The sequence below is a fragment of the Netta rufina genome (assembly GCF_964035555.1).
Source record: "Netta rufina genome assembly, chromosome: 2".
Classification (NCBI taxonomy): domain Eukaryota; kingdom Metazoa; phylum Chordata; class Aves; order Anseriformes; family Anatidae; genus Netta; species Netta rufina.
This window is the reverse complement of record NC_140124.1, coordinates 52,943,540-52,963,303: the sequence shown is the minus strand read 5'-3', so window position 1 is coordinate 52,963,303 and position 19,764 is coordinate 52,943,540. Positions and strand designations below refer to the sequence as shown.

General features: G+C 51.8%; 1 protein-coding gene across 4 annotated transcripts in view; it reads left to right on the top strand.

Annotated features, from left to right (window-relative positions):
* Positions 1 to 19,764, top strand: part of ATXN1 (ataxin 1) — a 189,813-nt gene that overhangs the window by 165,436 nt on the left and 4,613 nt on the right. For all 4 annotated transcript variants that reach the window (XM_084282300.1, XM_084282299.1, XM_084282301.1 and 1 more), the window contains one exon: positions 11,959 to 14,002. In XM_084282300.1, coding sequence (XP_084138426.1) covers positions 12,119 to 14,002 — 1,884 coding nt within the window. In that variant the 5' untranslated portion in view covers positions 11,959 to 12,118. The remainder of the gene's footprint in view (positions 1 to 11,958; positions 14,003 to 19,764) is intronic.

Here is a 19,764-nt window from a genome sequence, read left to right as displayed (position 1 = left end):
ATTCCCTAAACAGGGAACTGGCACGAGCTTGACAGCATCAGCTCACTTCAGAGAGGCTGCCCAGCAGTGATGCCTTTCACTTCCAACCTGAGCTGGCTTCACACCAATGACCCAGAGGGCAGAGCCTCTCTATCCCATTATCTCTCCTGTAAGTCATCAGGGCCGATTTCCCATTTTCTTTAAGTGCTTGCAGCTTGATGATAACAGAGAATTATTAAAGCTTGTATAATATTAAATATGACGGTAATTAGATAATCTCCCGTAACTGCCAAACTGTGATCTTTAAAGCCTGTTGTGTATCAGTGGTTTTTCCTTCTCTTGATGCTGAAGGACAGACTTCATCTTCTCCGTTTTGCAAGGCGCTGCCACTGTGTGAATATACCCTGTGGTTGTGGAGGGAATTTGTTTCTGCTCGTTTAATTGCTTTCGACCCCATCCCAGTTATAATTTTACTGCAAGGCTCTCGGCTACCCTCACGTGGAGGGTGTTTGGAAGACCAGCTCTGGCCTGTAGAGGCATTGCGTGGGGTGCTGGGGGGCTTCCAGCAAGAGAGGGCTCACGGGTTTGGTTCTGCAGTTGGCTCGGGATGTCCTTTTGAACAAGCCTGATACAATAACATACCCTAATAAATTTGGGACTTGAGGTTCCTGGATGTCATAGAGGTGTTATGGAAGCAAAATTAGGTTGGCACTTATGGAAATCTTTGGCTTATCATTGTAGAAGGAAAGTTTCTGAAAGCCTGATTTGCTCTTAACAGCTGTTTTCGTAGGGGATATTGCCGGTGTGCTACCGCTGTGGTTTGGGTTATTGAGAAATTCCTGGTCTAAGGAAGGCCTGATACTGTTCCCGTTGCAATAAATGACTACTAGCTTGTGGAAGGCAACAAGACTTACGGTAGTAACTCTCAAAAGGTGTTTTATTAGTTTTATTTTCTGGTCAGAATCACCTGGTGGCAGCAACTCTGCTTCCGATGGCCACGTTGAACATGAACAGGCTGCCTGCCATTCCTGCACATGTGCAAGAAAGCACCGTCAGGCCCTTTCATCACGTGTTTAAGTGGTTAAAATGGGAGTGATGCAAAAAAAGTCAACCTCAAGAAGATACTGAAGATGGGAATTAGTGCCCTGATGTGCCTGCCAGCCTCCTCGGTGTGTTTGCCACAGGCTTAAATGGGTGGTGGTGGCAGTGGGGAACAGACAGGACAGAGCAAAACTTTTTTGTAGGCATAGACAGGATGAACACCAGATAGCCATTTCTAATGGAAGGCTGTACTGGTGCACTTCTGCTGTTCTGGGCAACAGGGAGAGGGGTGTTAGCCCCAGCACTTTCCTGGTTTTAGTGATTTTTCTCCCAGAGCCAGAAATGAGTACTTGCACAGTCTCCTTTCTGACTCAGTCTCATGCTGTTAGCTGGTGATAGTGGCATTTTAACTGATACTGAAGCAGGGACAGATACTAACATTTAAGACCAAGAGAGAATGACAGAAATGATAAAGTGAGGAGAATAAAGAAGGCAAATGCTGAAACAGTAGTTCAATAAAGAACAGAGTGTGGGGGAAAATAATTTTAGACCAGAACAGTAGAAAAACTACTTGGCCATAGACTGAAGATCAGGAAAGCCACCATTTCTCGTCAGACCAGCCAGGTTTTGAGTCTAAGCTGCTGAGCAACAAGAGCAACAATTTTCCTCTAGTCTGATCCTGTGTCTTCTAATTAACTGGGCTTGTCATCCACATCGTCGAGATTTTGATGTGAGTGGGAGCTCATCTCTGTTGATTTGTTCAACACTTCGCATGCAGAAGGCAGCAGCTGCTGCTGGTGATCCCAGGGCTGATTTGTCTGCAGCTTCCCCTGGAAATGTTCCTGTAAACCCAGTAAGCTGTGCGAGGAGGCACCCAGGCTAATTGGAGCGTTAGGTCCTTGCAGTAGGTGGTGCACAAGTGTTTTCTGGTGGCTTTCTGTCAGCTCGCAGTTCATCGGTGACACACGTGGGGCTTTGATGTGTGCAGGGAGTGCATGTACCTTGAAGAAGCATTATGCTTGAGTGCTCAGTGTGGACGGGCTGCGGGTTACGGTGTTTCCAGAGTGCTCTGCATCCCCCCTGGGCACTCCCATGCCCTACACTTCAGGTAGCAGCTACCACGGACCTCAGCGGAGGTGCTGGGCAGAGTCTTGACCTAGGTGGTACAGCTGAGTTACCATTTGTGTTACCCCCGCGCCCGTAGCTCCTTAGGAGAGCGCTTTCAGCACAATTGTGCTGACTGGTGTCAGAAAGTGCAGCTGTCGAAATCGCTTGCTAAAGTTTGCCATTTTTGGGAGTCTTCAACATTTCCAGGGAGTAAGTGTAACAAGCGTGTTCCCGTCCTTGCCAGCAGCCTGCTAGTGCCCTGAAGTTGTGGTAGCAATGGTGCTTGCTACGAGGTAAAGCTTGTAGTGGCGCAGTCCCTGTGAGTTTGGGCTGCCAGAAGATCTCCTCATTAACCCACCTCTCCAAACACCAAAACGCCGGGGGAGCCTCAGCCTGACAGCCCAGCAATCCTGCCGTGTGCCCCGTCTGTTGGTTGTGCCTGCAGCTTTCAGCTCAGGCAGCGTACCTAAAGATGTGTCTTCTTCTCTCCCTTTTTCCACGCTGAATGGCACAGACCAGCAGCTACGGGCTCTGCTGAGATGCTACAGCCCCTTCAGCCCCGTTTCATCACAGAGCAGTTCCCTTCCCTCTATTTCTCCTTTTCCCTCGCATTAAACCGGTGCGGTAGCTGTCATCACAACCCGGCTGTACATCAGAGAAGATACAGTGCTGTTTCAGCAGCAATCCGAGCCAAAAGGAAGGATTTCACAGGCAGAGTTTAACCCATGGGCAGTGAGTTGAACGGTGCCGCCACGGAAGAAGAAAGACTCCTTTTCCACTGCAGCTGATGGTTTTTTTGCCAGCCGGGAGCAAGGATGTGAATTTTCGTACGCACGGGTAATCAACATGGCAATGTTTCAAAATGCATTTCGGCAGGTCTTGCCCCAGCTAGGAAAAGATTTAAATCTAATTAGAAATCGGAGCTAGGAGGAAGTCACATTTCTGCCCGTGAGAATTTCCAAGTTCTCAAAAAAAAAAAAAAAAAAAAAAAAAGCCTCATGCTTTAATGGGAGGAAAACTTGGAAAAAAAAAAAAAAAGAGATAAAGTGAAAATCAGATAATAGGTTGACATTTTTTATAGCTGTAAAGCCGTACAACTAGTCCTGTAGCTCTGTATGCTAGCTGGAAGATGGTTTCAATTCACACCAAATCTCTCTCGCTGCTGTGGCATGCTCTTTAATTGTATCTTTATTAAAAGCATGAAAAAAAACCTTTGTTTTAAGCCCAAAAATGGATTATTATTTTTTTACTATTACTGGGAAAATATTTAAAAATAGAAATCCATCAGTTTTCTCCAACTCTAAATGCATTCAAGTATCTTCCCCTCCAACAGATTCCAGTTTGGAAACAAGCATTTCCTAATACAAGTTTTCCTTGAAAAACTCCTGCCATTTCTCTTAGAAACCATTCGTTTTTAGTTGATTTTGACCCGAGGGCACCAGTGACTGTGCAGCTTATTTCAGTTTTAGTTTTGCTAGCCGCACAGCAGAGTGTGGTCAAGATTTTTCCTCTTCAGCAGTCAAAGAAGTTGTGACCAGTGGCGATGTTTGAGTCACCCTGGTTGTACGAGCTAGTGGTTATTCCGTGTTTTTCTAACGTGTCTGTTGTACCAGAGAGATTATGCATCATCTCTTGCAGTAGTTGTTTCTCATTTCTAAGAAAACATAACTTCAATTTGTAAACACAAAACGGAGAACAAGAAAAAAGAAAAAAAAAAAGAAGAAACAACGTATTTCATATCTAGCGTAAGGAGTCTCCAAGTCAAAAACCACATGTGAAAAAGAAACCAACCCAAACCAGCCTAGCAGATGTAACATCATTACACATTATGCATTCGGAAGAAAAGATCAGAGGAGGCAGAGAGTGGCAAACGAATCAGATGCTGAAGAATCCCTCAGTCCAGTGCTAAATGAGTGTAAATAACAGCAGAAAAAAAAATCTCTTTTCCTTTTCACCATAGGGATGGCAGTGGTGCGTGATGTTCCCATGGCCGGGGGTGAATGGCAGAGCAGTGGGACACCTCACATCCATCACTTCGCTATCACTGCCGAAGTTGGTGAGTGAGCCCTGCAGTGTGTCTTGGAGCGACTGCCAGTGTCCCCTGTTCATCCTTTTTGGAGCTGGCCTCGTGGTGAGATGAGGCAGTTTTTGCAAGGGATTCCCCAGGGAGCTTTCTTCTCCCAAGAAATTCTCCCTGGTGGGTTCTGCTCTGCACCGGGAGGATCTGAGCCTGTTTTAACTGTTTTCTTCTCTGGGAGAGCAGCGCTTGAATGCCGGTTTGAAGAGCAGCGCACAAAGGTTTTGAGCACTCAGACCCCCAGCTGAATCTCATTCCCTTCCCCTGATTTAGTGAGAGTGCTTCTGTGAAAGGTCCTTAGCTGATGCAGAAACTGAAATCCTGTCATCAGTGAGGTATGGCTGGTTGGAGAACAGGCTTTGCACTAGGTGTTGCCTTAGCCCCCGTCTGGGGGGAGCACTTCAAAGCCCTGCAGGCAGCAACCACCGAAACGTGTTGGCAAACTGCAATCAGACGTGTCTGTCACGATAAAAGGGCTGATGCACTTTTGCTGGGCACTGTGCGAAAAAGCTGCCCGAGCTTATAGGAAAGCCTTGGCAGTAGAGGATGTGCAGGTATGAGCAGGATTCATTGGCATGGGTCCGAAGAGTGCCAGTAAAGCCTGGACCCCCAATATCGTGTGTTGGTGCTCGATGGGCACCAGCAAGTTGTACCTGGTGTCTATAACGGGATACAGTGGATTCAGAAGGTCAACACCAGTCCACTGGTGTTAGGAATAAAACTCTGGAAAGGTGACTTTCTGTGCTGAGAAAGCTCTGAAGTCCCCCTTTGTAGCTGAATCGAGGGAAAATAGGTGTTAAAGGAGCCCCTACCTTCTGATTGCCTCTGCCCCACTTTATGGTTCAGCCCAGTGGATGCCGCTAAAGCCATCAGCTTTGAAGAAGGGATCAATGTTTCTGTTTCAGACTGTTTGTATAAATAGGCAGCTGCTTGAATATGCTGAAGCGTGAGGAATGCGAGCAGAGCGTGGTAGGAGCGAGTGGAAATCTCTAAGAAATACCACTGAATACATTGGACCACAGTTCAGCATTTTTTATGGGCATCATTTGCATTTATCCTGTCAGCGCAGGGTGGATGAATGGAGGTACAATAAATGATACGCACAATCTGAATTTTTCACTGTGTGCCTGAGACTCGGTTCTGTTTCTCCAGCAGAAAAAGATGATTTTTTTTTCCATCGTTTCGGGGATTAGGTAAATCCCATGAGTGATGACAACAGACAGAACTGGGGCTTGCAGAGACAGAGAAGGGAAAATATACTTGACACTTGTGAGAAGTGAACTCTGAGCTGGCGGTGCGGTTAGACACGCCAGCCTCATTTCAGGACGCTGAAATACTGCCTGCTCATCCTCCCGCCTTGAATCACGAAACCCCACAGCTCTTCTAGTGCTCCTTTCAGAGGGAGAAGCGAAGTGATTCATGCGAAGAAGCAGAACGGCTCAGACCACATCCCTTTTATTTATCTGGACTGCACCAGAACCTCTGCCAAACTTTGGATCATTTGGGATAAAGTGACTGTAGCATCCCGACGCTGCTTTTGTTTTCTTACTCGGTTTTATAAGCATCCTTCTGGTGGCCTGCTTTAAAACTCGTACAGCTACTCCTGGTGTCAGAAGCAACCCCTCCCTGGCACTGTGGGAGATGCAGCACCTCTCCCCTTCCCTTAATGCCCAGCCTGGCTCACCCAGTGAAACTCTTCACAGCAAGGCAGCGCAGACTCTCCAGGCCTGCTTTTTGGATAGTCATAAAGCAGCTTCCTTGTAGCTTCCTGGAAAAAAAAAAAAAATGCAGTGAAAGTCACTCTGGTGACAGCTAGAGGGAAGAAATAACGTTCCTCACAAACTTACATGGAAAGGATACGAAAAACAAGCGCAAGAGCTGTGCAAGGGAGGGGATTCTTATTTGGTGCCTGAGTGCAGGATGCTCATGGGAAGTCTCCGTGTACAGATAGGGGGGCCAAATGGAGATTTCCATCACCAATTGCTCTCAGCATTGTTTGTGTGATGCTTCCGCTCTTCCTTTTCTTTTTCTTTATTTTTTTGGTTGGTTTCTTCAGGTTTTTTTTTCTGCTTTGTTCCCTTCTGCTTGGATTAAGCTGTGCAACATACGCGGTGCGTGCAAAAGAAAGGGCAGGATCCTTACAGCAAAAAGAGCTGAGTCGATCCTGCCACGATTCCTATTTTTTTTCCCCCAAATAACCCAATCAATTAACCAGCCCGTTGCACTGGGGAGGTACTCGACTCACTGCTTGCTGGGTGAGCTGACTTTCGGGGCTGCTCTCAATCCCACGCTCTCCGCAGCCTTCACCTGCCCCCAGCGCAGCTGCCGAGCCCTCGGTGCTTTTGGGGAGGTTGTGGCAAAGGCACGCGTGCACCCAGGCCCCGTGCACACCTCTAATAAATAAATAAATAAAATAAATAACTAAAACCAGGCGGGGCAGTGCCTCCTCGCACGCCCTGACAAATGCCGGGTCGCCCTTCTTCTTCCAGCCCCTGTGGCTGCCGCGAGCGCGCTCCTTGCACGCACGGCACTGGCTATTTGCCAGGTTTAGTATCAATTTATTTTTTGAATGAATGAGCGAATGAATGAATGAATACCTGATTAAGTTAATGAAGCTGAGGCAATGGTGGGAGGGAGTGACTTGGCTGCCGAGTGCGCGGAGAGGGATCTGGCAGCGCGGGAGACTTGCATAACGCCTCGCAGCTCCGTGCTGCGCTCCCTGTGAGCCGCAGGGGAGGGCTGCAGTAATTACCCGGCTTAACGAGTGAGACCAGCTGCAGGCAGCTAGTCACCCTTCGGTCCATCTCGCTGGTGGCGGGGAGTCACTCGGCTCTGCACCTCGGGTTTGCAGATGGGTAAGGTGCTTTCACAGGAGCAATTGCAGCGGGGAGCAGGCGTCTCCGTGGCTGCTGCAGGAGGCCCGTTCAGCCGTCCAGGCTGTGATTCACTGGACACACACGTCCCACGGAGGAATTCTTCTAGTTCCTGAGCTCAAAACTCCTGTATAAATAACCTTTATGGGAGTCGTGTGATTTTTTTTCCCCCCCCTTCTTCATCTGGCTGGGAGAAGGGGAGCAAAAGGTTTCCTTGTATCTGCTTTTTGTCGTTTTTAAATCCTTCCAGTTCTTTTTTGTTTGCTGTTTAAAGCAAGCTCTTCCTGGCAGTCCCGGCTGGTGCATACCTTTGTTTCTCACATCCTTAAATTAAGAGTACTGGCACTGCATGTTAGCACACCGCCTTCGTTTGTCAGCGTTCCCTGCTTGAGAGCAACGCTGATTTGCATTTGTAGTTGGAATGGTGTTTTTTTTTTTAATTGCAACTGGAGCCTGTGACTGCGTATCCTGCTATGTGGCTATAAACCCGCATTATTTCATTTTCTTTTAATGGTTTTCTGCGCTGTCTTGTCAGAGAGAACAGTCGGGGCCATCTCACCCTTGCTGTGCTGGCCTCAGATGAGTGCCACTGGTGATGAATGTGGCTCTCTGTGCCCATTCTCCCGTTTTATCCGCCTGCCTTTCTGCCCACGGAACGGGAAGGAGTCATTTTGTGGCACAAAGTGCCATTCCCAGACTTGCCACAAAGTCGGGAACAGTGACCTTTTTTTGTGTTTTGTTTTGGTTTTTTTTTTTTTTGTGTGTGTGTTTTGCCTGCATGGATTTGTGTGCACGCTGTCCCCTCGGATGTTCACGTTGCCAGCTTTAGGGTCCGTGCAGCACCAGCGTGGGTGATGCTGCAGGGCATGCCCACGTGGAGCTGACTCTGAATTAAGAAGAAAAATGAGTTAACTGGAGAAAAAAAGAACAGATGAACGGGATGCTAAAGTTGCTCTCCCTTGAAGGATGACCTTCCTGATCCGCCCTGGGAGCCGAGCTCTCACGCTGCCCCATTACATGATGCGTGCTGGTGTCGCTGGCTGCGTCTCCAAAGGGCTGGGAATGCCCCCAGGACCCACGTTTTTTCATGGGGATCACGGTCATCCCTCCTGGGGACGAAGCCAGGCGTCTTCCTCATCCGTTCAGCCTTGTATGTGAAAGGGAGGTTGCTCCCAGCCGCATGGGGCAAGACCTGTGCGACGTGATCCAAATGTGTTCGCGCAGGCACGGCAGTTTCTGTCACAAGCTAAACCCAGCGGCGAGTGGGCGTTGCTGCACTGAGAGTCGCTCGCGAAGTTTTCAATGGAAAATCGTGTAGGCAGCTGCCATTGTAGCCGGGCACATTTCAGATAAATGAAAAACACCAACAAAGTAATTTCTGTATTATAGCGGTTCATAAATGAGCTCTGCTCGCTCATTTCAGCTGCAGAAATGCCTCGGGGGGATTGGTGTAAGAGTAAAGGCTTTTCTTGGGCAATTATCAGCCGGGCCGGGCCTCCAAATCTGAGGTCCTGCAGCTGGCGGCCGGCTGTGAGTCGCATCTGCCTCTCATGGAGGGCCGTAGGGGGGCTGCACCTCTCCTTCCTGGGCGCGTGGGGCTGGAGGAGCTCAGGTTGCATCAGGAGCCCCGAGAGAGCTGAGGCCGTGTCGCCAAACTCCCGGCCCTGGTGTCAGATGATTAGGTGGGAAATCCCACGGTTAGCTAAAAAAAGTAAGTTTCTGCTCTTGTGGGTTGTAGGGAGAAGCCGGAGACCTCGAGACCGAAAGGCCTCGCACAGCAGAAGGGCAAGCTGAAAAAAAAAAAAAAAACACACATGAAGAAAAGGCAAAAAAACCCTCCACCTTTATCATTTTAAGAAATCTGCTGTGTGTGAGCCAGGACCGTGCGTCGCAGGGGCGAGGAGGGGGGCCTGACTCACGGTGTCTGAAGCCAGGGTTTGGCTGCACGAGGCAGGGGATTTCTGCGGGGCACCGGGACTAGCAGAGGAGGGACTGATCTCTGCTAATAACTTTTTGGGGAGACGCAGGGGATAAATAAATAAATAAATAAGTAAAATAAATAAATAACGACAGGCAGGGCAGTGCCGCCTGACAGAGAGGAGACCCAGTTTTTCTTACATTTGTTAGATGAAACAAATGGAAAAGCAGCGTTCTGAGAGACGTAGGGAGTTTTGAAGTGCCTTGCAGAGGCACGCCGGAGCTTTGCATGAAAAATGCACATCCTGAGCTCCAGTGAGCAATCCCTTCGGGACCAGAGCAAACCCAGCTGGTGACTCCTCCAAGTGATTATTTTTCTGCCTTAAGCCTTTCCAGGAATTTGAGTGTGGGCAGGCTGCCAGCGGACACTGGCTGTCCAGACACTTTAGCAATGTTCCCTGTGCACGAGCTGCCAGAGATACCAAAGTCCAGCTGCTGCCCCTGATCTCTTTGTCCCCTTTACCTTCCTCGCCGTAATTACGCCTGCACGCACGCACGCCCTTGTGTGACATACGCCTACAAAGTGGGCGCAAAAAAATTCACCCAGTGCTTGCTGCTGTTGGGAGCATCTTGCAAATCGTCACCGACAGCGCTGCAGTTACGGAGAAGGGAAATCTCCAGACTCGGAAAAATGACTCGGATGAAAGAAAAAAGCCCCGCAGCGCGGAAGGCAGGCGCTCATCTTTCTAGGGCAACCAGCAGAGAGAGGTTTCCCCACGCCTCGTACCTCTTCCCTGAGATGCTCCAGCTCGTCTGCCTTTCAGTGCTCCCCGAGCAAAACCAACCCTGCCTTATCTCTGCTGCGGGAGCTTGTGTTGTGCTGAAAACTTATCATTTCGCTTCTAAGTCTTGGAGCAGAAATAGGCCGGGTTTTGCCGCACATTTGCATCTCTGCAAATCCGGTCCGATGTCTGCTGGAGTTCAGGGTCTAACCGTGGAGTGCTCGGGCTTGGAGAAGTGGGGCAGGCTGCACCGCTCTGCCGCCGTCTCCTCCTCCGTCTCCCTTCAGCTTGTTCATTCCTCCTGTGCTCTCCGGGAGATTTTGGGTAGCCCTTTTGTTGCCGGTGATGATGCAGAGCGCCGTAAGAAATATTAACAAAAGGAAAAAAAAAAAAAAAAAAAAAAGATTTAGCGTGTGGTATTTTTGAGGAATGTTAGCTTTGACTTTGGAGGCTACCCAAAACTCCGCGGCTCAATCCTATTTAGCAGAACAAAACCTTCGCTTCAGCTCCCACAAAGTGGAAGCTCACCAGGTCGCACAGGGCAGCACAGCAGCAGTTTTAAAGGGGGGAAGCTGCGTCCCAATGCCTCGGGCTTTTGGAACAACGGGGTTTGGGCGAGACCCCTTTGCCCCATTGCACCAGCAGGGTCTGGCCCTGCCCGGTCCTGCACACAAGCCCCTTTTCGGCTGCGATGTGTGATGTGTGGGCACTCGCTGTGTAGGGCCAGCTCTCTGCCTCCATCCCACACCCCCATTTTCCCCTCGCAGCGCCCGTGGATGGTGTGAGGGAGCGGTGCGAGCGCCCCGGGCAGCAGCTGCCGGCTCTTATCTGGCAGAGCCGCCCGCCCGGGGCAGAAGACTACAGTGAGCTAAACTTAACTAAGGATGACTGCGCAAATGTGAGCTCGGCGGTTTTATTTTTAGTCGGCCTTAAAAATAAAAACCCGTAAGTCATGTGTAAGATAATAATTTTAGCTGTTGCCAAGACACGGCGAGCAACTGCGAGGACGAGGAGGAGGAGGAGGGGGAAGACCCCTGCGGATCGCAGGGCACCCCCGAGTTCAGGGAGCCTTCCTTCCGTCCTCCCCCTGGCCCAAAAGCCAGAGAATCTGCCCCAAAACGTTGGGTCCTTTAAGCAGCCTTTGCCTGAAGCTGCAGCTGATGGGTGTGCTGGTTTTTCTCCGCTGCACTAATGTGTGGCAGCTGCGGAGCTGGTGGAGGAAAAACAACAAGCTGTTTTGGTAGGGTCTGCGTGGCTGTTGGTGTTTGGTTACCGCTTATCAGGTTTTAGGGAGTGGAATAATTCACCCAAGGCCGATTGTATCAGACATTTAAATGCCTTAGACTGCTGTTGGATTATGGCAGCTTGGAGGACCACAAACGTAAGGAATGCTCTTAAAGACAGGTTTAATCTTTGCTTAATATGTCTTCAAAGCACTGCGTGCACACATAAACATCGGGCTTATTGTTCATTAGGAGTGAGGCAACAGGGAAAGAAATCCCCCAAAGGGATATTACTTGCCATAAGATAGCTATCGGCACTGCTGCTCAGCACTCACTTTAAAGTGGCTTGAATCCCGTTCCCATCTTCTTCCCCCTTTTTTCTTTCACGTAACACACGCTTTTCTTGCAGGGATGCCTGTCGTGCGTGAGATGCAGGGTTTGTAAGCGCCCATGCTCTCTGACCTTCCAGACCAGCCAGAAGCGTGGGGGGAAACTGGGGGCTGGACAGCGAGTGGGCAAAAAAACTTTGCATAAAGTTTGTTACGAGGCCGGGCAAGGCAGGAGCTCCTGGTTTCGGGCAGGTCAGGACTTGGGATGGCCGAAGTCACCAGGGTTTTCCTGACGGAGGGAAGAAAGCAAGCTGACGAGACACTGTGGGCAAGCCCCTAGGAGCTTGCTGCTAAATCTGACACCCGATGGTCAGAGAGTTTCTGACCTGCCTGCGGTTTTAATCGCTTTTATGATGTGCCTGTGGACGTGCCCAGGATTGTAGCTGCCTCTTACAGTGCAGCTGTCCACTGCTCCTTGACACGAGAGCAGCAATGCCCGGCTGATTTTGTTTCTCCAGCCCTTTTTTTCCTCTTTCTCGGTTGCTGGTTGGGGGTGTCGGCTTGTTTGTTCCCATTTCCCAGCGCTGATGGTGTGGTTTCCCCCCTCCCTCGCCCACCCTCTCGTTGCAGAGTCCAGAGGAGCTGTCGGAGGATCGTGCTCACAGGGAGATGATTCCCCATGAAGTCACTGGATCCCTGGCAGAAATCAAATGTGACTTTCCGTTTACCAGACTGAAACCAGAGCCAGCCAGACAGTGAAGCAAGCACAGTGGAGGGGGGACGGCGAAAGATGAAATCCAACCAAGAGCGGAGCAATGAATGCCTGCCGCCCAAGAAGCGAGAGATCCCCGCCACCAGCCTGCCTTCGGAGGTGAAGCCGGTCCTGCCGAACGACAACCACCGCGCCGACAACCTAGCATGGCTCCCCGGCACGCCCGGCGGCCAGAGCGGCCTGGGGGCCAGGCACAGGCCCGGGGGGACGTCGGCGGAGGTGGGCTTGCAGCAGGGTTTGCACAAGCCGCCGCCGCCGCCCTCGGCGGGGCTGGACTATTCCCCGCCCAGCGCGCCCAGGTCCGTGCCGGCCCCCACCACGCTCCCCACCGTGTACTCGCCCGCGCTCTCCCAGTCCGGGACCCCCGTCTCCCCCGTGCAGTACACGCACCTGCAGCACACGTTCCAGTTTGTCGGGCCCCAGTACAGCGGACCATACGCCGGGTTCATCCCCTCGCAGCTGATCTCCCCGACCGCCAATTCGGCAACCGGCGCCGTGGCGGCGGCCACGGCGGTCGCAACCACTCCATCCCAGCGCTCCCAGCTGGAGGCTTATTCCACTTTGCTGGCCAGCATGAGCGGCTTGAGCCAGCAGGGGCACAAAGTCGAGCCGCACCTGGTTAGGACGCCCGGGCTGATCGCCGCCGGGTCCCCTCCGCCCGCCCAGCAGAACCAGTACGTCCACATCTCCAGCTCGCCCCAGAGCGCGGTCCGAAACGTCTCTCCTCCAACCATCCCGGTCCCCCTGCACCCCCACCAGACGGTGATCCCCCACACGCTCACCCTCGGCCCTTCCTCCCAGGTGGTGGTGCAGTACAGCGACGCCTCGCACTTCGTGGCGAGGGACGCCCCCAAAAAGCCCGAGAGCGGCCGGCTGCAGGCGATGCAGGCCAAGGAGGTACTGAACGGCGAGATAGAGAAGAGCCGGAGGTACGGCATTTCGCCCTCCGCCGACATGGGTCTGGTCAAAGCAGGCAATAAACCAGCTCCTCACCATTACGAGACCAGGCACGTGGTGGTGCACTCAAGCCCCGCCGAGTACGGCGCCCGGGATTCCTCAGGGGTCCGAGCCTCCGTCATGGTGGTCCCCAACAGCAGCACGCCCACGGCGGACATGGAGGTGCAGCAGGCCACCAACCGGGAGACCTCCCCCTCCGCCCTCAACGACAAGGGGAGCTTGCACCTCGGGAAGCCGGCCCACCGCTCCTACGCGTTGTCCCCGCAGCAGGCCCTGGGCCACGAGGGGGTGAAGGCGGTGGCCACGCTGTCGCCCCACACCGTCATCCAGACGACCCACAGCGCCTCCGAGCAGCTCCCCGTCGGGCTGCCGGCGACGGCCTTCTACGCCGGGACCCAGCCGCCGGTGATCGGCTACCTGAGCGGCCAGCAGCAAGCCCTGGGGTACCCGGGGGGGCTGCCCCAGCACCTGGTGATCCCCGGCACCCAGCCCCTGCTCATACCCGTCGGCAGCGCCGACGTGGAGCCGTCGGGCGTGGCGCCGGCGATAGTCACCTCGTCTCCCCAGTTCGCAGCAGTGCCTCACACATTCGTCACCACCGCCGTCCCCAAGAGCGAGGCTTTCAGCGCCGAGCCCCACACCACCCAGCCCGCCTACCAGGCCACCATGGTGCAGGCGCAGATCCACCTCCCCGTGGTGCAGTCCATCGCCTCCCCCGCCGCGGCTCCCCCCACGCTGCCCCCTTACTTCATGAAGGGGTCGATCATCCAGCTGGCCAACGGGGAGCTGAAGAAAGTAGAGGACTTGAAAACGGAAGACTTCATCCAGAGCGCGGAGATTAGCAATGACCTGAAAATAGACTCCAGCACTGTGGAGAGGATCGAAGACAGCCATAACCCAGGCATTGCTGTGATACAGTTTGCGGTCGGGGAGCATCGCGCACAGGTAACGGGGCCGCGCGCTGGTGGGGGGCAGCGGGGGGCGCCTCGGTGCGGTCCGGTCATGGGTCCAAAAATTATCTGTCTGGCAGTGTTGGTGGAGCCATCAGGGGCACACTGGTGGCAAATGGTAGCCTCCTGGATGTAAAGTGGGTCTTTGCAGGGGACCAGGCTGCCCTCTTTCCTAGTGTCTAGATTAAATTGCTCAGTGCCTTCATTGGTCCAGGGGAAACATTTACTTACTCACAGGGAATGATGAGCAGGACTGAAAAATAAGAGTCCTGGCATCACACAGAAACATCCCGAGTCTAGGGGACAAACTGAGACGCCGGGCAGCAAAGGGATTTGCTGCAGTAAGGTCACACAGTGCGTTATCGTCACAGCCAAGGCACAAAGCTGCATCTTCTTCCACCCGTGGGCCTAGCCGAAGGTCTTCATTGCCTGGTTAGGATTTCTCGTGTTGGAATAAATCCTGCTGTGCTTTATAGCTGGAGAACCCATAAGAGAAATTACACCATCTTCATGCTTTTTTATTCAAATACAAGATGGGTTAAGCTGTATGAGGGGATATATTTTGCATTCTTGTAGGTGATTTTGACCTTCCGCCCCATGAAGCTTGGGCTAGATTCAGCGCAAATCCTACCCTTGAGCAATAGGTAGGCTGCGAGGTTGTGAATTTCCATGGCTTGGAGACAGCTTGGAGCTGTCTGTGGGAATGCTTCCACTCACACGTAAGTTACTGAAACGCTACAGAGTTTTACTGAGGCTTCAGTCGTGAGTGGTTTAAACACTGTGCAGCTCACATAAACTGTCGGTTCCAGGGAAATTTGGAAAGGAAAACCATCTATGTGGCTGGTCAGGCCGTGCTTCTGACCTTTGTTTCTCACTGCAGGAAAAAATCCTGTAACTTTCCAAAGATACTTCTAGGTTAAGACCGTACTGATCATAAAACATTATCCTATTGCTGCCCATTTTCTGAGCAATTTAGATTCTTCTCTACTGAGGCCGGAGCAGATCAGATACACCAGGTAGCAGCGTGGTTCCTAGAGGTATTCATTATTCACAATAACGTTGTCACAAGTGCTCTCAGTTTGGTTTGAAATACGAGTGCTGCGAGCTGCAGCATTTGCAGCCACGAGGCAGCACCCTCGGTGATGGAGAACCAGAAGGAGAGAGAGGGCGAGAGGAGCTGGAAGTGTCCAGATCTGGCGAAGAAACCTAGGCTGGCAGTTTGGAGAAGAAAAACAAGCAGGTACGGCACAGAGGAGCAAGTCACACAAAAAAACCCTTACAGCCGCAGCCGTCTGTGTCCCATCCTTCCCAACCTGCGCCTACCCGGCAGCGGCTACATGCGACAGGTCCCGTTGCTCATGTCAGACGTGCAGGTAGCGTTTTTATCGTGTCTTGTTGGTGGATCTGCCAGCACAGCTGAGGTGCTGTGCGCTGGGAAGAGCGCCTTCGCAAGGGGTGGAGTGCCATCCTCTGGCAGAAAGCACAAACCCGCGCACCGCTCGCACCCAGCCCCGTGCCACCTTATGCAGAAGCCTATCAGGAGCAGGCTGACATCACCGCAGCCGAAATACTCCCCAGCTGTGCTTCCCACAGGGGATGCTTCCAGAACCGAGGCAGAGGCACGCAGGGATGTGATCAGCGCGAGGGTTTCATTGAGGTTTCCTGCGGATTCCAGGCCTTGGGTCTCTTCCCGGATCAGCTGTGTGCCTGCATGGCGGGGGCTGCTCCGAGAGAGGGAGGGAGGGAGGGAGAGCATTTCTGCGTGGCTGAAGTCACCGCTGACCTCACCCTTGGCCCAGCGTGGCCATATGGAAGCATTTAGCCCTATTAGCAGCCATGGGGCCGTCTTTACTCATTAGGAAATGGCCCCTTCAAATAATGGTATTTTGTCTCGGAGCTTAGGGCAGTGGCTCAGGGGTACCGCTACACTTCCACACTGACTCCCAAGCACTGAGGGAATATGCGATCTCTGGGAGGTCACCACAGCACCGATGATTTCATGCTTCCAGGCTCTATGCAAGCGCTAGCTGATTTCCACACCAGCTGAGGGACAAAGGTAGGAGGTTATTTTTAGCCGAGCGTATCCAGCTCGCACGTAGGGAGGCACCACGCAGCTGCTGTTGTACCACGGAGCTGCAAGCCCACAGCTGCTCCTCCCCGGCGCAGTGCTAAGGCAGAAAGAGGTCATCCTCCCACCTGCCCCCCTCTTCCAGTCACGTCTCTCTTCCAGGCGTGTAAAACCAGGAGACAATTAGCCCACCTGAAGCTGTACCCCTTTCCAGTGAAACAACTGCCCTTAGCCCCTGAGGGAAGCTAGGTTTCCATTTCGGGGCATCCCTGCTGGGGATGAGTAAGAAGTGAAACGAGTATCAAATGGACGAGAACCCAAAGTTCAGCGGTTATTCCTCTGAATTCAAGTTGCCTAAAAAAAGCCTTATGGATCTGAATCTCTTTACAATTCAACATATTATTCTTGTAATAACACGTATATCGTTATTACCTGTCCTTTCTTTCACTGCCAGGAACAAGCGGAAGCTGGCAATTCACGTCCATTTCTGTTAAGGTCAAAACCCACAGGAGATGCAAAAGTAGTGCTCTGAAATGCTTGCTTTGGTCCCTGAGTTCCAGCTCCCAATAATTTCTAAAATACAGCTTTAGAAAGAAAGACGAGCATACAGGTTATAACTTTCCTTTCTTTTAAAACCAGAACCGCAGACATTAGAGATGGAGAGGTTCTGTAAGACCACTGACCTTGAAGCACCCCTTTTCGCAGTGACAGCGCACCGAAGCTGCTCCAGATGCAGCCCTGGTGGGATGCTGAAGGCTTCATGACAACTCCTGTGTCACCCCACACATGCCAGGTCCCCGTGGCCAGAGGTGCTGCTGCCTGCAACCCCGTAGATGTCTCAGAGGAGATGCACTCTTGTGAGGGCAGGTGTTGTTTGCAGTGGTAGGGAAATGAGGAGCTGTTGTCTCTATACAGCTCAGATACACATTGGTGCTCCTCATGTTGGTTGCAGCAGCTCTTCCAGCACGTGTCGTGGGTGTTCCAGCTCCAGCATGCATTTCCTGAGCAACCTGAATTGCCTCCCTCACCTGCTGAGTTTGGCTGAGAAATAAGGTGATAAAGGGCTATAGAAAGTTACAGACACGCAGTGGCTGCAATGAGAAGTTTTGGGTGTTTCCATTAGTCATTGTTCAAACCTGGAAATAAAGCAGTAACTTTGCAGTAGAGCCCGGTGTGCTTGAAAGGGACCAGCGTTTTGGTTTCTGGCTTTATTGTCTTAATAGTTAGAAAGGCACAGAAACAAGTTTCACATTCCTTTGTCCCCTACAACAATCATGCCACGATACTGGGGGAGGGAGCTTTTAAAATCAACTTTTCTAATTTGAATGCAGTGGCCAGGAGAAAATGTTACAGAGGTGTTCTCACTGCACTTTCACACTTGGAAGCTCTTTGTCTACTATTGATTGTAGAGAGTGGTTATGTTAAAATCCCAATTTAGCTGAATCCAGAAGCAGATAGCTAAAGCAGCGCTGCCAGAGCTGTGGCTGCCCCATCCCTGGAGGTGCTCAAGGCCAGGCTGGATGGGGCTTTGGGAAACCTGGTCTGGTGGGAAGTGTCTCTACCCATAAAAGTTGAGTGAAACTGGGTGGTCTTTGAGGTCCCTTCCCACCCAAACCATTCTGTGATTCTGTGTCCATGAACACTGTGACTGGGTCATGGCAATAATGGCATTTCATTAGGGTTGTTCATAATCACCACCAGCAATCTGACTGATAGTTTCAGTGACTGACAGTTCAGGCGAGTGTTTCATATGCCACGTAAAACAAAAGTATGACGTGCTGTGGAAGCGTGTTAACACCACAAGAAACTTTTGTTTCAGTGAGTATAAAGCGCACGAGTATGTGTGATTCCCAAAGGCACAAATAGCTTTTGATGGGGTTGGGAAAGTACAAAAAGAAAGAAAAAAAATTACAGTAAGCAGGAAGGAAGAGAGAAAGGGGCGAGCCACAGCACTAAAAACCCATGTCCACCATATGGTTCATGCCTAGGGAAAAGCCTACAGCTCTGTGTAGACAGTAGTTTCCATTTAAGTCCCTAAAAGATGCTGCATGTCCACCGCCTCTCCTAGTCAGACCCCTTTCCGAGGTGAGTATGTATGGAATAGGACCACAAACCTGGGGCAAGTATTTCTGCAAATCCTGGCGCTGGAGTAAAGAGTGATCCTCCAGCAGCATGAAGTGGCAGGACTTCTGCAGTTTCCTTGCCCCAGGTGCTCCATGGTTCATAAACCAGGCCTAGGGCCGTGTCCCTGTCCAGTATTGCTGTGTATGTAGTTGGTTGTTGGCAGGCAGGTCTGGTCAAAAAAGTTTTAATATGGCACAAATTGATTTACTGGGGGGAGCAGGAGGGTGTTTTGTGCCTCTAAGCTACTGCTTTTGAAATTCCTCATGGAGTGGCTAATTTGCTGGGCAGATGGAGTGTCAAAAGAATATATTAAGTGTTACTCATTAGCCTGACCATGTAGCATATATTTATTGATGTCTTAAGGTTGGGGTTTTCTCAGCTGTCTCAGGAGCTGCAGTTGTCTGCTAGGACATGGCGTGGGTGTAACCAGCTGAAAGAGCAGTCAAAATCTGTTGGGAATCTTTGGCTTACCAGTCCTGGAGCCTCTGTCCCTGCGCTGTGGGACATCCCAAATCCAGTCCTCCTGCTCATGGTGGATGTGGAGCTGGTGGGGTCCAAAGAGAGCTGCCAGGGGCCCTGTTTGCAGAGGATAAGTGCTGCCGTACTGCCCACTGCAAACCAGGAGTCCTCAGGATGCCTTGGCGTGAGACACACGTTGGAAAGGAATCGGTATCCTTATCAGAAAGAAAGGTACTTCCAGAGGGAGCCTCGTGGTGGTCGTTGAGTCCAGCCTCTTAGGGTTGCAGATCTCACCGGAGCTGCACACAGCATGTTAAAAACACGTGCCAGGTTTTTGAAAGTGTTAGTCAGAATTTCCTGCCCTGACAGGGCCATGGCAGAAGGGCTCGGGCCTGTAGGGTGTGAGTCACGAGCCCACATCCACGGTTTGATCCTGCTGACAGACACTGTGTGGTATTGAGGTGCTCGTGGTGTCAGGTCCTCCAGGCCCACCGTCAGGGGCTTCTGGAGGAGTAGGTGGGAGAAGGGGATGAAGTGCTCTGGGTCACAGGACTGCCCGGGGAAGGTGGGTTCGTGCCTGCTGCTGGTACAGACACAGCTCTGTACCTACCCACGGCCTTCCCCTGTAATTCGACGTCTTCAGCCATTTCACGCTGGTAAGTATGCACTGACACGGGCGGAGGTTGGCATGGGGAGGTGATGTTCCCATGGTCATTTAGGAAATCGTGCGTCATAACAAGGAGCAGAAGCCAGAGCCCCTTCCAGCCTCGGGGAGCCATCCTCTGGCTGCCAAGTGCCTTCAGGCCTGGGTGTCAGGCTCGAGGTACCGCAGGGGTATGGCAGAGTTTGTCAGATGCCAAAGCTGTTTGGCCTCTTAGGTCTCTCCGAGCAGCTGGGTGGAGGTAAAGATCGATTCCTGTTGCGGTTTTGCGCTAAGAAGTGCTGAGCTCAGTCTGTTTAACACCCGCCTGACAAGGACGAGCGTGAAGTCTGGTGCTCGAGGCACAGATTTCGCAGGAACCGAGCGGCACCTGTGCAATTCCTGCTTCACTGCTGTCACCCACAGCGCCTGCTGGGTGCTGCACGTGTGCCCCAGGGCAAAGGCA